The following is a 15,535-nucleotide window of genomic DNA, read 5'->3' on the forward strand; positions in this document are numbered from 1 at the left end:
AGAACTTAAGGATAGCCCCGATGAGTCATGTATTCCTGCACCACCAATGAGTCAAGTTCTGCACGAGATTGGTCTTTTTTCATGCAAGGATAAGGATTGAGCCGAATCAATCGACAAGAACTGAGTTGAACTTGAGAGAGGATCGATGGAGCCCAATGTTCCCCCCTCAAACTCCCCAGGTTTGGAAGATTTGTCCTCAAAGGTTGTTGGGGCTTCATCTCTAGGATTAGAAGTTGCCACAACTATTCTTGCTGAAAAGGAAATTGATTTTTAAAAAAATATTTAGGACGGTCTCTCCAACAAACTAGATAATACATTAGATTCACACTAATAAGTACATTCAAGGCATGCTGAAGAGCTGAATATTTATCGAACATTTTGAGCAAATTGATGAACACTTTGATAGAGAATGCTTATGGGCATAAGAAATGAAAGTGGCACATAATGTCTTTCGCTGTCATAATTATCCCTTCTTTCTCCATGACCTCAGCATTTGCTTCAACAAATTGATTTAGAGGTTCATCATCCACAATATCATATTTGCTAGATGGCACATGCATGATGAGCAACTCTCCTACTTCAATCTGTTCCATGTTCTCATCTTGTTCCTTGGATTCAGACTCTTCTTGGTATGGATCTTGTTGAGCTTGTTCCACAAACTCATCATACTTTTCAAATTTGGAATCATCCTGGTCAGAAACTTGCCTAGCTACTTGAAGTTCCAAATTAATCTTCTTAATTTCTTCAATAGAGATAACCTTCTGGTTAGGGCAATCTACTTGTAGACATCCATAACCGTAGCACTTGAAGCACTTGCTATCTTCACTATTTGATTCTTTATGGAGCTTTTTAAAGAATCAGGGGCCTTTTTCTTTTCTTTCTTCTATTTGAAAGTAGTCGCAACCCTATTAAAAAGAGTACCCTAAAAAAAAAAATACCTTTAGTTGAAGGTTTAGCCAAATATCTCATGCCACCTTTTTGTCGTTTATCGAGGAGTGAGGACTCACTCCATTTGTCGATGGAGTTTCTCTATAGCATGGCCTGGCCTTTTACTATATTCTTGCTCCAAAGTAAAACCTCTTTGAACTTGATAAACCGTTTTTTTTTATTGAAATGAAATTGATAAGAGAAGGTATCACGCAAAATAAGTTCAACCTAGAGTTCCGATACCAACTTGAAGTGTGCGTGGGTGAGTGATTTCGTCGATAAGGATTTCTACGGGTTATGAGTTTGCAATCGGTAATGATGGAATGAAGTTTTGGATATAGAAGGACGGTATATAGAGGTTTTTAGGGATAAGTGTGTAAAGTACTAAAGGAACTGTAGAATATGATCACCACCAAGGCATAAAGGATGCACCACTAGCCAAGGATAAAGATTAGGATTGGATAGAAGCTGACCACCATGATCTAAAGGTTAGGATAAAGGGCTTTTGACTCACCACTAATGAGTAATTCACTGTCCAAGGATAAAGAAATTGAGGGATAACAATTCAACTCACGAAGAAGAATTCCCATTCATTCAATCAAAGACTTCTGCCTTACAACCGAGATTTCGCCTCTTTTTATAGAGGGACTAATACATAGGAAATAGAAGAAAGCAATAAAGACTCAAGAACTACCCAAACTAGAGAACACATTAAAGTCCTAGGAACTAGAACATGCAATAAAACACTTAGTAACTAGAACTTTGACTCTAAAAACTTAAAACATAATTTAATACTCATAAGATTGGGACTGAAAACACTTGAACATAGAATAACTAAGACTCTAATTTTGTCCATCAACATGGGCAGTTCAATAAACACCTTTGAAGTTCAACAAATGCAAAGGACTCCATCCAAGACAGCCTCCTATTGATATGTTGTTGATTCGCTTCAAAGATCGGCATTTATTCTGGTGAATCGGTAATTCAAAACATAATCGGCAAGGAATAATTAATAACTTCTTAATTGATGACTCTTTGGCTGACAGTCTTCACATCGATAACTTCATTTTCAATCCACCGAAGCAAGCTGTGATCAAACACATTCTGGGCTTTAATGATTGTGTTGAGCTTGCCAAATAAATTAGACCAGAACTTAAGGGTAGTCCCGATGAGTTGTATACTCCCGCCCCACCAATGAATCAAGTTGTGCTCAAGATTGGTCTTTTTTCATGCGTGGATAAGGATTGAGCCAGATCAATCAGCGAGGCCTGAGTTGAACTTGAGAGCAGATCGATGGAGCCCAATGCTTCCGCATCACTTTTGAAGTAGTTAGCTGATCCTAGTGACTTACAAGGGCAAAGCTTGTGCCTTCTTGTCCATTGCTTACAAGTAGGGTTTCATGGATTCCGTCTTCGATAGGCCAAACGCGGGTGCCTGTATATTCCGTGCTTTCTGAAGTATTGTAATTGTTTTTGGTGCACGTGCCCCCCCATGCAGGGATTTCCGCCTGGAATCCGGGGCCGATTGGCACCATGGGTCTTGGAGGATACTCGTCGTCTAAGTACAATAAAGAGAACACTCGCCTTCGGATCGTTACACTAGACTCCTCATCGGCATCTGAAAAGTCCAAACCATCTGCCTCATCTGTGGGATCCTCCAGAAGTTGATTTCTGGAAGCCATTTCTTGCTGACTCCATGAGTTTGAGCTTGAGTCATCATGCACTGATTCATCCATGACAACTGATGGAGAAACAAGGTCCACAGTTGATGGAGCAGAGTAAGAGTTAGATTGCTCTTCTTGATAGCCTTCTATGCTGGTGGATACACCAGTTGTTGAAGTGGATGAGTTGGGGATAGTTTGCTCATCCAAACTGTCACTAATAATGTCAGTAAAATTGGTTCCGCAGGGAAGATTTGTAACCAATTTCTTGACATTGTGGTGAATGTTTTTCTCTAGTGTCTGTCCATGGTCTACTGAAGACTTTCCACTTTCTATGGATTGGTCGAGTTTTCTTTTCTTCTGAAGATGGATGGAAAAAATTCGTTCAACTCTTTTACCAAAAGATTTAATAACTGTCTAAGCTGGATAAAAATGTAAACAATTAGTAACCACATGTGGAAATAATTATAGCCATGTTTCCAATCTAAGAGGCAAATTTCCTCCCAGCCTCTGATTGGTCGCTTAACAAATTTTTTTAGCAAACTATTGCACTGTTTAGTTTCATGAATGACCTATATGATAAGTGGGAGTAACATTTAAATTCTCAAAATCAGAATTAGATGGGAAACAATAGTTATCAAACTTTGCTAGTTAATCATGATGAATGGGTTCGGTATCCCATATATGTTTTCCTAGATAGAATTTATCATATCAACGAGTTATTTGTATTTTATGATTTATTCACGGCTAGAATTAAAAGTTAAGTACATGAATATGTTAAAGTAAATATTTTGATTATTTAATTATCATTTTTATATCTAATCACAAGTGTAACACCCCATGGTATCGGGGATATTACAATTTAATAGACAAATAATTTTCTACAATTTAGAAGTTAATTTATAGCTATGATTCAAATTTAGTCATATGGTATATTGTATATAATAGATAATTTGTAACGTAACATAACTATTACTTACAGAATTATTTACTAATACATATGTGGTTATAGAAAATAGCTATAATTGATGCTACTATCCTATACGATATGAACAGATTTGGTTGGTCGTCAGTAGCATTACAATCATCAGCACTGTTTGATGCTTCAACCACCAATCGCCACCCGTTGAGTTACACTGCCTAATGCTACTTGCTATTGTGCATCGTTACCAATGCCCAATCACTGTCATTGTCATCTTTGTTTGGTATCTAAAGTTTTTCTGATGTGGCGTCAATTAAACGGCCGCATTGATACCATTTATCATCTTTACCAAGGAAACAATACAAGACGGGATATATTGGGGTAACTTAAGATTCAAAGCTTCAACATTATAATCAAGCCAACAACTAGGTCATTAAACACATACCTGGGGTAGTAGTTGTTCTGTCCAGCGGAGAGTAGACATGTTAGAAGCAAAGGAAAACTTGATCGGGCGTTGTTGAGTTCGACACTTCAATCCGTTTGAGAAATGTGGAAAACATTAGTGCAAGTTTTAGCACAAAAATTCAAGTGGTAAATACTAATGCTATTGTATAGTGGACATCGTTCAGTTGACTACTTGACATTATAGTTTATATAATTGAGTCATCGTCGTGGTACTAGAGGTACTAAGGTTTATGTACAAAATGTCAGAAAATGGATATTATAAGTTCTAAAACTATTGCAGAGTTTGGTTCCACAATTTTATGATTGATAACACATTGCACATGTACTGCTACAATTTACTGATTATAACTCACATTTAGGCACGTGAAGAGTATGAAATATTAACAAAATAAAAGTCTCAGTTATGAATACCACTGAAAATGGAAGCTCAGATTAGTGGTTTTAGATTGCACTCATCATTGTATATCGTGGAATACTATAGGATCGCGTGAAAATATAGAACAAGATAAACACAAACACAAACACTTATTCCAATAGAACCTGGAACCTGCCCGACGAAACTTGTTCCTCAATTTTGAAACCTAGTTTCACCGGTCTGATTCCCTATTTTACCCCAGAACCAATGTCACTCCAAGCTGATTTTGCACCGAAGTGGCTCTAAATAATGAATTATAAAAGGTATCCTAACATGACAGGTTTACTCTAACGGCCAAACCCAGTACTCATTGATTTTGTGTCATGATTTGACTGTGTTATTGTCATGTCGAAACTGTTATAAAAAATGGCTACGATGTTTAAAAATAACAAAACATTCTAAGTATACTAACATGTGTATTGAGTGTGCGGAAATACTGCCTCCATACACATTTTCATACGTGGATTGTTCGAGAGAAGACCATCTAAAAGGATTGAGTGCTCTGCCTCTACCAAAGGTGAACAAAGTAATAGTGCGATATGTCTATAACCTGGATGGACCTAATACAAGGTGAATAAACATAAAATGAGGAGTTCGATAAAACTTAGATGGACTTGAATAGAAGATAACCAGGTATGATATTATGAAGAGTGTTGGAGTGCTCTGCCTCTGCCAAAGGTGAACAAGGTATTAGTGTGATATGTCTATAAGCTAGATGGACCTGATAGAAGGTGAAAAATCATAAAACGGGAGTTCAATAAAACTTAGATGGACCCAGTCGAAGATAAGCAATTATGATAGAATGAAGAGTTTGCCGTGACTAAGATGGACGTGAGTAGAAGGTGAATAGCTAAGTGGCACTAGAAAAGTTCGTACGCTTGGAAGGACTAGGCAGCAAAAGGTCAACTGTCATTTATAGTGTGAAACGTAAATAGATTGGCAACACAGATGACAGGCTCTAAGTAAAAGTAGAAGTGTCTATTTTGGAAAACTATCTCTGTCAAAGCTACAAAGAGATATTATGTTTTTATTAACGAGAGAACCAATGGCTCTTCATTTAATTTCCAAGCAGTAATTTGAGGTTTAATAGCTATAAATTCAATCCAAGGGAAATAATATAGTTGAGGGTAAATGAACAAAATTAGACTGATGGTTTAAGTGCTCATCTTTGTTCTGTTCTTGTTGATGGAAGCAATGGTTTTTTGGATTGTATTTACTGCGAAGATCGCTTCTATCTGTAATTTGACGAAATAGGATATTATAGTATCGTTAGAGGTGCTTGTGTATTAATGGGATCTATCAGTTTTGAGTAGAAGCGGCACCTTGTACTAAATATAAAACCTCTTGAGATTGCTAGTGGATTACAGCCTTTTTTGCGACTGTTTGAATGGCCGAGCGAATATAGTCTCTATATGAGTTGAATCACTATGTATCTCTATGCACTATTTCCGGTCCCTTTATTCATCGCATTATTTGTTTGATAAAAGTATTAGTATTTGCTTAAAGCGTGTCGAGTATACGTCGAAGTTTAACTAGAGTTATTCAAACTTGTCAAATCATCATATTCATCCACTTTAGGTTGCATTAGTAGTCTCAGCAAAAAACTTGCCACTTTTAGACTTCTAAATTGAAAATTTCTAAGTCTTAATTTAATCATGACATGACCTTTTTTAGGTTTGATACTACAAAACCCAACCTCTTGAGATTGCTAGTGGATTACAGCCTTTTTTGCGATTGTTTGAATGGCCGAGCGAATATAGTCTCTATATGAGTTGAATCACTATGTATCTCTATGCACTATTTCCGGTCCCTTTATTCATCGCATTATTTGTTTGATAAAAGTATTAGTATTTGCTTAAACCGTGTCGGTATCTGTCGAAGTTTAACTAGAGTTATTCAAACTTGTCAAATCATCATATTCATCCACTTTAGGTTGCATTAGTAGTCTCAGCAAAAAACTTGCCACTTTTAGACTTCTAAATTGAAAATTTCTAAGTCTTAATTTAATCATGACATGACCTTTTTTAGGTTTGATACTACAAAACCCAACCTCTTGAGATTGCTAGTGGATTACAGCCTTTTTTGCGATTGTTTGAATGGCCGAGCGAATATAGTCTCTATATGAGTTGAATCACTATGTATCTCTATGCACTATTTCCGGTCCCTTTATTCATCGCATTATTTGTTTGATAAAAGTATTAGTATTTGCTTAAAACGTGTCAAGATTCGTCGAAGTTTAACTAGAGTTATTCAAACTTGTCAAATCATCATATTCATCCACTTTAGGTTGCATTAGTAGTCTCAGCAAAAAACTTGCCACTTTTAGACTTCTAAATTGAAAATTTCTAAGTCTTAATTTAATCATGACATGACCTTTTTTAGGTTTGATACTACAAAACCCAACCTCTTGAGATTGCTAGTGGATTACAGCCTTTTTTGCGATTGTTTGAATGGCCGAGCGAATATAGTCTCTATATGAGTTGAATCACTATGTATCTCTATGCACTATTTCCGGTCCCTTTATTCATCGCATTATTTGTTTGATAAAAGTATTAGTATTTGCTTAAAGCGTGTCAGTATCCGTCGAAGTTTAACTAGAGTTATTCAAACTTGTCAAATCATCCTATTCATCCACTTTAGGTTGCATTAGTAGTCTCAGCAAAAAACTTGCCACTTTTAGACTTCTAAATTGAAAATTTCTAAGTCTTAATTTAATCATGACATGACCTTTTTTAGGTTTGATACTACAAAACCCAACCTCTTGAGATTGCTAGTGGATTACAGCCTTTTTTGCGATCGTTTGAATGGCCGAGCGAATATAGTCTCTATATGAGTTGAATCACTATGTATCTCTATGCACTATTTCCGGTCCCTTTATTCATCGCATTATTTGTTTGATAAAAGTATTAGTATTTGCTTAAAGCGTGTCAAGTATCCGTCGAAGTTTAACTAGAGTTATTCAAACTTGTCAAATCATCCTATTCATCCACTTTAGGTTGCATTAGTAGTCTCAGCAAAAAACTTGCCACTTTTAGACTTCTAAATTGAAAATTTCTAAGTCTTAATTTAATCATGACATGACCTTTTTTAGGTTTGATACTACAAAACCCAACCCCCCAAAAAAAAAACAGGTATACCAGCAACAAATTCATGCCTAATTAAATTTTCGATCATATAAAACCCCAACCTGGTACACCTGGATAAATTTATCCAAAACTAATTTTTTGACCAATATTATGACAAATGCAGTTTCCATTAATATCACGAAAAACATCAAGCCCGTATAAAACCCCAAATTGATATACCTGTCAACTACCATGTATCATCAAGCTCAAGTAAAACTTAACGGAAATCAATGGATATTAAATTATTTGTACCAGTTTGAGATTTTTGTGGTATTAACTTTTCTTATTTAGATTTTGAATGGATCTAACTCTAAAAAATCTCATTCTTGTATCCCAATTATGCAACTCCACTAGTCAACCAAACATTGGCTGGTGAACGCTCTTTAGATATGTTTTCCAGATCGGTTCTTCTGTATGCTTATGTTAGATATGGCTTATAATCATCTAATAAATGGTCAGAATTGAATGAAAGACGTACCTGTTTTGCGATTCTGCAGATAGTCTCCTCGTCACTGATGATGATGATGATAGAAAAGATCGATCTTGATGGGAAGTCTTTTCTCAGCGAACCTCTGAGCGGATTGCTTGGTGATCCTTGGAAGAAGAGCGAGACTAGGGTCTCGATTTCGTCGGCAGAGACGGCGAAGGCTCGCCTATATATATAGAGAGAAGAGGGCCCTCCCTGTAGGTGAGAGAACGAAAAGACCAATAGAGCCATATAAGAAAAAGGTGACAAAACAACAATACTTCAATAAATTACTAACTCCCCCTTTAGGGAAAATATCCAAATTATTCTATGAAAGATATCTTTTGCAGGGAATTTGTTAGTTGAGAATTATAATCTATTGGGCTTTTAGATGAGGATATTAGACAGTCAATTTCCTTATTAGACTAGAAATCCATAAGATTCGATCTTTAAAAATACAGAGAAAGAAAAGATAAAACTAAACGTGGGTATTTATAGCTTGCAGTACACTGTTACAAGCAATATTTTTTGAATTCATACAAATAAATAACTTCCTAAACTTATCTACAGTTACGAAAGTTACGCTACTCAACAATTATTTACAAATAAGTTATTCAAAAACAATCATCCACAAGAAATTTCAAAAATCCTAAAATAATGGCAATAAATATAACCACTTCGCAGTTAGTTTTTGTATCGATTGCTTATTGTAGTTGATTTTGTCAATTAACTCCTAATCTCTTTTTATGAAGGCTCTCATCGATAATTTTCAGGATATTGTTAATGACTTTCTTGGCGAGTTATCAATTCTCTTCAAGACGTATTGTTCTGTTCATTGTTGACCAACCTATGCTTTTATCAAGTTTGGTATTTGTTGACAATAACTGAAAGTTAGTCATTTTTTGGTGTCAACTTATGCTTCTTTTCATAGAATGAAAGATTCGCCAATCATTCAATCATATGCTCCATTATCATCGGCGAATTTGATTTTTCCCGATTGAATTGCCTTTTGAATTGTATTCTTGAACACAACACAATTAACTGTGTTATGCCGCCATAAATGGTGACACTTGTAATACTTTTTGTTTAATTAATCTTTCTTACTTGGATAACTTGGCGTACTGTTAATTTATCGAGCCATCTTTCAAGAATAAATATGCCATTTCATCCAATTTATTGATGTCGAACATCAACATCACCTTTATCCCAAACTAATTGGAGTCAGCGATCGATGAACCCAAAAATAAATAAAATAAAAGCAAGACCGATTGAGGGAAAAGAAATAATTATATAAAAATACAAATAAAAATAAAAAAATAAAAAAATATAATATTTATAAGGAAAATGACTAAAAAGGGCAGTCTGAAATATAGGAATCTTGCTCCTCCACAATGCTAATAGCTTTCCTCCACTTCGTCCTAAGACAAACCGTACGCTAATCTATTTCCCGCTTCATTAAATCTTGATGTCGAATGAGTAGCCTTAAATGTCTTTAGCCCTAGTCGTCTTTAATCTTTTATATTGGCGGCCTATAAGGAATGGCAAACTTAAGGCTTGTGGAGCATCATTTTTTCAGATTGATACTCTAACTCATAATTTACCGTTAAAGTACAATCTTGTGCAAGCCTTGATGTGGCCCTTTATCTCTGTCTTTAACAATTTCTTATACTTAGATACTCTTGTTGCCATTTGAAATAAACCGGTAAAGTCTTAGCCTACAAATCTTTCTCATAGAATAAATTTTAACCCATTGGAAGCCAAATTTGTGAGTTCATAATTTGAGAGTGAAGGGAGACACCTATTTTGGCATTCCTAAACTAAGCAATAAATTGATTGATCGACACACTATTATATTTTTTGGGACTAACAATAACACATAGAGGGGTGTGAACTGGTGGTTTGAGAACTATGAAAAACATTTACGAAATATAACAAGTTAAACTTCAAACAGTAATAGAAAGAAATTGTAGAAATCGGGTGCGTGTATTGCTGATGACAGATGGTGATGATAATGAACAGATGTTGGTAGTGAAAAATAGCAGATATTGCAGTTAGATATATAGTGGTTCAGCTTTATCCCCAAGCCTATGTTGACACCTAAATTTTGAATATTTTTTTTAGTCATTTATGGATAAAAAAATATTACTAATTTTAGTTCTAATAAAAAATTCATCATCTTTAGCATATTTAATTTTTGCTCATGCATTGCATCTTGCATTGGACCATCGGCGGCCCAAATTTGAACTTAAATTTGACGGGCGGGAGTAACAGGGCATTTTTGGCCATTGCATTTGAAATGGGTGTTCCGAGTTTGAGGAAGTGTTGGATTTTTTTAATTCAGCCCAAGCAGACTTTTAATTAATCGAGCTCAAGATTGCACAAAAGCCCATACACACGTAAAATTCGGCAAGCCCGCGTATATATTCCTTGAAGCTGAATTTTTTTAGGAAAGAAATTGTGCGATTCGGCTAGCACATTTGCATATCTCTTCGGCCGATAATCGCACTCCAAGAAGGGGATATTTTCCAAATATTCAGATTTTTTTTATACACAAGGATATGCGAATATTGCATTCTTGCCCATCAAGCTAGGCCAATTCTCTCTATAAATACAAGGTTCTAGTAAGAGAAAAAGGGGTCGGCAAAAAAAAAAAATTTCTGCTCATCATTCAGGTGAGAAAGGCTATAGAGAGAGAGGTGAACGACGCCACAAGAGGACTCTTTTGGCCATATGTGATGGTTCCTTCCACCACCTTCATGAAGTGATCCCCCAGCCACCATTCGCATCGTCATCATCGCGTCTTCTACTGTGAAGGAGAAAGTCAACCTTGGAGATCCTATTTGTCTACATATTGGACTCACGAAGAGACAAAGCGAAGGAGATCGGTTATCGTCAAACGACATTTAGGACCATTCCAAATCAGCCAGTAAAAATACCGCGCCGCCGATCTACCATTGTTCAAGCACACGTGATCCCTAGCCGTTCGGTCCATCGCTTGAAGCTTGGTGTGCAATTTGTGGTTCAAAAATTCAAAATAGGAAAGTGTAAATTTTGCAAGACAAGGTAAATTTCCTATCTTGAACTTTGATATATTCACCTGCTTATTTTGTGATTTATTTGCACATTTTGGATATTGCATCAAAGTGGATATCTTTTCAAAATACAGGTTGATTAGGAAAATTTCCTTTCCTAATCCGCAACTTGTCATATGATCGAGAACGTCCATCTTTAGGATTATTTATGGAATACTCGATTAGGCAAGGATTTGAGTTCAATCGTTAATCGTAGGATTACGAATTAAAGATTGACTCAAATATTTGCGAAATATTCCAAAACTTGATTGATATATCCACTTTCTTGTTTGACATTGATTGACATATTCACTTTCCTCATTTGATTTGAATTGCTTGATTGTCGTATTTTTTTAGAATATACCCGTCGCATGATGTAATCTCAAAAATTATAAAAAAATTGCATTCATTCACTTTGCATATCTGAAAATTGCATCTTTTAAAAAAATAACATCATGTAGATATTGCATATCTAATTTTTTATTTAGGTTAGATTGCATACTAGAATAGAAATTGCATGTTTAAATAGAATCTTATGTTTAAAATGATATATCTTCAATATACTAGGGTTTAGGTCAATGTAAACTCTAAAATATACAAGATAAAAATTGTTTTGACATAGTTCTATTTTAGGAAATTAATTCATCCGAAAATATAAAAAAAAATCATTCATTCTTGCCATATCATCCATGCCATGTCATCCTTGCCACGTCATCTTTGCCATGTCATTATTTCTTGCCATGTCATACTAGGTTGCATTTTAGCTTAAATTGCATATTAGAATTGCATGTCTTCGTTTTAATTAATACACGTGTCATGTAGTTAATTTAATCATGGTCCTACTACTTGTGCATCCATTTAGTTTGCATGTAATCTAGTTTAGTCTTGCATTTAATCCATGCCATTGCATATAGTGTAGTCTCTCATGCATTCATATAAAAATCAAAAATTAAAAAAAAGAACTATTTTGTGTGGCGCATGCTCCCTTGATTATATTGACTTCTGGATGTTCATTAATTGATTGTGCACCCGCATGATAACCTTTGTTAGTGACTTAGGTTAAAATCAATGTTGCCTTCTCTAATGATTTTTCATGAAATAAAATGGTACCGAAAGGGCGTTAGAGTAATCTGACGTAATCAAGTCCCCGAACTCTTAATCTACGGTTTGTAGGAATAAAATAGTTCTCCCGCTATTTTATTTAGGTTTCTAATCAACCTACCATAAATGATTAGTGGCGGCTCCAAAATTAAAATATATTGCATGTTAATCAATTGAACCTCAAATTGCGATTTGGTATGGACTTGGGAGAGTCCGAGTTAGGTTGGTTAAATAATTAACCTGATAATCCATTAGCCTGAAAATTTTTCTGAATTTTTAGGTCGCGACAGCCTACGTCTACTCTCAACCACCGAAATTCACTAGTAATCTTCAATACAAGTTATAACGAAAAAGTACCGCCTTTCAAGTTGATCACGTTATCATGATTCATGTACCGTTGTCACTCTTGTACACTTGCTCTTATCACGGATTACAAACAGTAGCATCGCCCATATATTGACATTAGGAATACACATCAAATATCAACAAAAACAGAGCAAAGAAAAATACTCAAAGCACATGACTCGTTTTGTTCATTCCCATTTCTCTTGGACTCAATATATAGATGTCCATACTAAAATGACCCTTCCCCATTGAAACCCTCAAGTTGCCATTGGTTCTACTATTGTCATCAGTATAACATCTCTCGAAATCATCAAAATGGCTCTTTAACATTGGCAATGCCTCTATGACATTGTAGTTTTCCGGAACAATGTCACTATCGGACTTGCTCATTAAAACCATAACTGCTCCTGATAAATTATTGTGCTCATTTTCGGATACCAAAACTTGAAGATAATTGTAAGATACTGGATTTAGGTTGGAAAGAAGACTTCACACATCTTCCACCTCTCTCATATCGACAACTGCTCCCGCCAACAATCTGATCTCCCGATTGCTGAACTATATTCTAATCCTTCCAAGAATATTGGTGATTATTATTCTATCAAGCTATCCACCTTGACAAACACAGGCTTGTCGCGATCTTCCAAGAAATTCAAAAGTTGAGGGATTACTAAGTTTGAAGACTCGACTCAAGCTCTCCCAAGTTGCACCCATCTAAAGACTCGACTCCAGCTCTCCCAAGTTGTACCCATCACAACTTGAGGTTTCATTATCATGTCAAATTCATTTCGTTTAGGAGTTGTCAATAATTAGTTTTGTAAAGTATGAGAGATTTACTTTATTCTTACAAACCAAAGATATTGGATTCAAGTACTTGATTGCGCTAGATTACTCTAACGCCCTTTTAGAACATTCTCTCATTAAAAAAAAAAAAAAAGTTCGGTAGGCAGCTTGGATTGATGTTAACCTAACCACTAACATGTGAGGTGATCATATGAGTGCACAGCCATTAATGTAACACTCAACAATCAAAACAATGAATAAATTGCTAGGACAAAGGAGGAACTTACTTACCTCGAAGCAAAGCAATCCGCAACAATGTTAATTGAAAACACATATTCAACCTAAATATAATTTCTAATTAGACACAATTACAATCAAATATTTTTGGGCTTTCTTTTATTTTAATATGAAAATTAACATATATGGAATGCAATTTTAATTAAATGAACCTAACATGCAAAATATATGACATGCACATGATATTTTTGGTATTTTCATTAAAATTTTAAAAAAGTAAATTCCATGCAATCTTATCTAAGAAAAGGAATCTAATTTATCCTGAAATTATTATTTTTTTGGTATTTCTATATTAAATTCGTAATTAAAAATTGTTAAAAATCAATTATCTAGAGCAAGATAATATCTAATTTAAAACTAGGAAGTAAACTAAGTCAAATCCAAATTGAAACTGGAAATATATCCTAAGCTAATCTATCTGAATCTATCCAAAACTTTCTTAACTTATGAAGGAAAATCTAATCTAAAGTCCATCCTAAACATGCAAGATTATCTAGGAAAATCTATTCTAACCTTCTAACTTATTAAAAAATATTAGCTAATATCTATGCATACCCTATGTAATCATTTTGTATTTTTCAAATAAGGAAAATAATTAAGCAAAGATAAACATTCATAGCAAGAAATAGACATCAAATCACATGAGATATAATCAAATATTTCCATCAACTCAAACTTGGTGACAAATAAAACCGAAAATCATATCGCTTGAGGATATGATTGGCTGATTTTCCGTGCAGTCGAGAATCATATTTCGGGCTTGAGACTAGATTGTCGACTACCAAGCACAATATCAAATTAGGAAATATCCTAATTTTTTTTTGGTCGAAAAGAAAATATCCTAATTGGATACGCCTAATTTGAACGACTTCGTACCCAAATTGGTCCGGTGGACAGCTTGTGAACAGCTGCCGACGTCAGTGCTCGCGGTGATGCTCAGTGAAGGATGGCTGCACTGGGGGTGATTCTTGGCCGAGTGGGGGTTCCCTGTGAGGACTTGCAGCGGTGGCCGGCTCGCGTGACTGCTGGTGGCTCGGCCAAGATGGTTCTCGGTGATGGTAAACTAGAGATGTCTCGCGGTGAGAAAACGGTATCCAAGCTTGGGCTATTCCGCGGGAGTTGCTGCATTGACAGTTGTTCTTCAGGACTCGTGGCTGCCGGAGTCAGGAACGTTGTGATGTCCTTTGGTGATGGATCACGAGACGCGGGCGGAGACGAAGGATGGATGAAGACGCCTGTGGATGACTTGCAGATGAGGCAGAACGAATGGCCTGGAAGATGAGCGAACGTGTCCAAGCGTGGGTTGGATCTTTGTCCTCACGACTGAACTTTGGACTTCGCAACTTCACCGTGTTGGTTCTGCCATCTTTTTGCATGTCATGGTGAATGAATTCTTTGTGTGGGTGTTCTGCCGACAGAGAGCTCTCTGACTTGTGCCGTGAATCGACCTCCTTCGTCTGTATGGTGCGGCTCCTCAATTCTCTCTTTTGGTGCAGTCTCTCTTTCTCACTCTCTTTTGTTTCTCTGCCGTGTCTTTCAATTGTCCCCCGGGCTCCCGATTGTGACGCCCTCTCCCATATCTTTGTATAGGCTTCGACTCTAGGGTTTTCTCTTAAGAAAAAATAATCTTTTATTTTCCTATCTTGGATTATATACGAATAGGAAACCCTTCTAATCTCTTACTTGATTTGAATATGACGACTCTTATTTAATTTGAATATGACAATGTCAAATCGAATCGGTCAATTAGGGTCTTTGATAACAATTTGGCTCTGAGAGCAATTATCAAGTAGAAATAGTTTTTTTTTAAATTATGTTCGCAAGAACAAAGAAGTAGATTTTTTTTTTTAGAAAAAAATTTCAAATAATGATCCCAAAGTGGACCGTGTCTTAAATAAATATTTGAAGTTGTTAAATCAATTTCGAATAAGGACCTTAGCTCGCCGGCGGACATTTTC

At 35.7% G+C, this 15,535-nt stretch overlaps 1 protein-coding gene across 1 annotated transcript; it reads right to left on the reverse strand.

Moving 5' to 3' along the window:
• Positions 1–1,816: 1,816 nt before the first annotated feature.
• LOC125312611 lies at positions 1,817–8,117 on the reverse strand. The gene is made up of 3 exons (XM_048271199.1): positions 7,993–8,117; positions 3,955–4,038; positions 1,817–2,947 (listed from the first exon to the last, which is right to left on the reverse strand). Exons 2-3 carry the CDS (start codon positions 3,991–3,993, stop codon positions 2,267–2,269), a joined length of 720 nt encoding a protein of 239 aa, XP_048127156.1. The 5' UTR covers positions 3,994–4,038; positions 7,993–8,117; the 3' UTR covers positions 1,817–2,266.
• Between the last annotated feature and the right edge of the window lie 7,418 nt (positions 8,118–15,535).

This window comes from Rhodamnia argentea, chromosome 10 (genome assembly GCF_020921035.1).
Source record: "Rhodamnia argentea isolate NSW1041297 chromosome 10, ASM2092103v1, whole genome shotgun sequence".
Lineage (NCBI taxonomy): Eukaryota > Viridiplantae > Streptophyta > Magnoliopsida > Myrtales > Myrtaceae > Rhodamnia > Rhodamnia argentea.

What these genes read in the sequence shown, in the direction of transcription:
- LOC125312611 (XM_048271199.1), bottom strand. Translation starts at nt 3,993, where the DNA reads ATGTCTACTCTCCGCTGGACAGAACAACTACTACCCCAG. An exon ending in CAGAACAACTACTACCCCAG is followed by an intron (nt 2,948 to 3,954) that starts GTATGTGTTTAA and finishes ATCCATCTTCAG; the next exon opens with AAGAAAAGAAAACTCGACCA.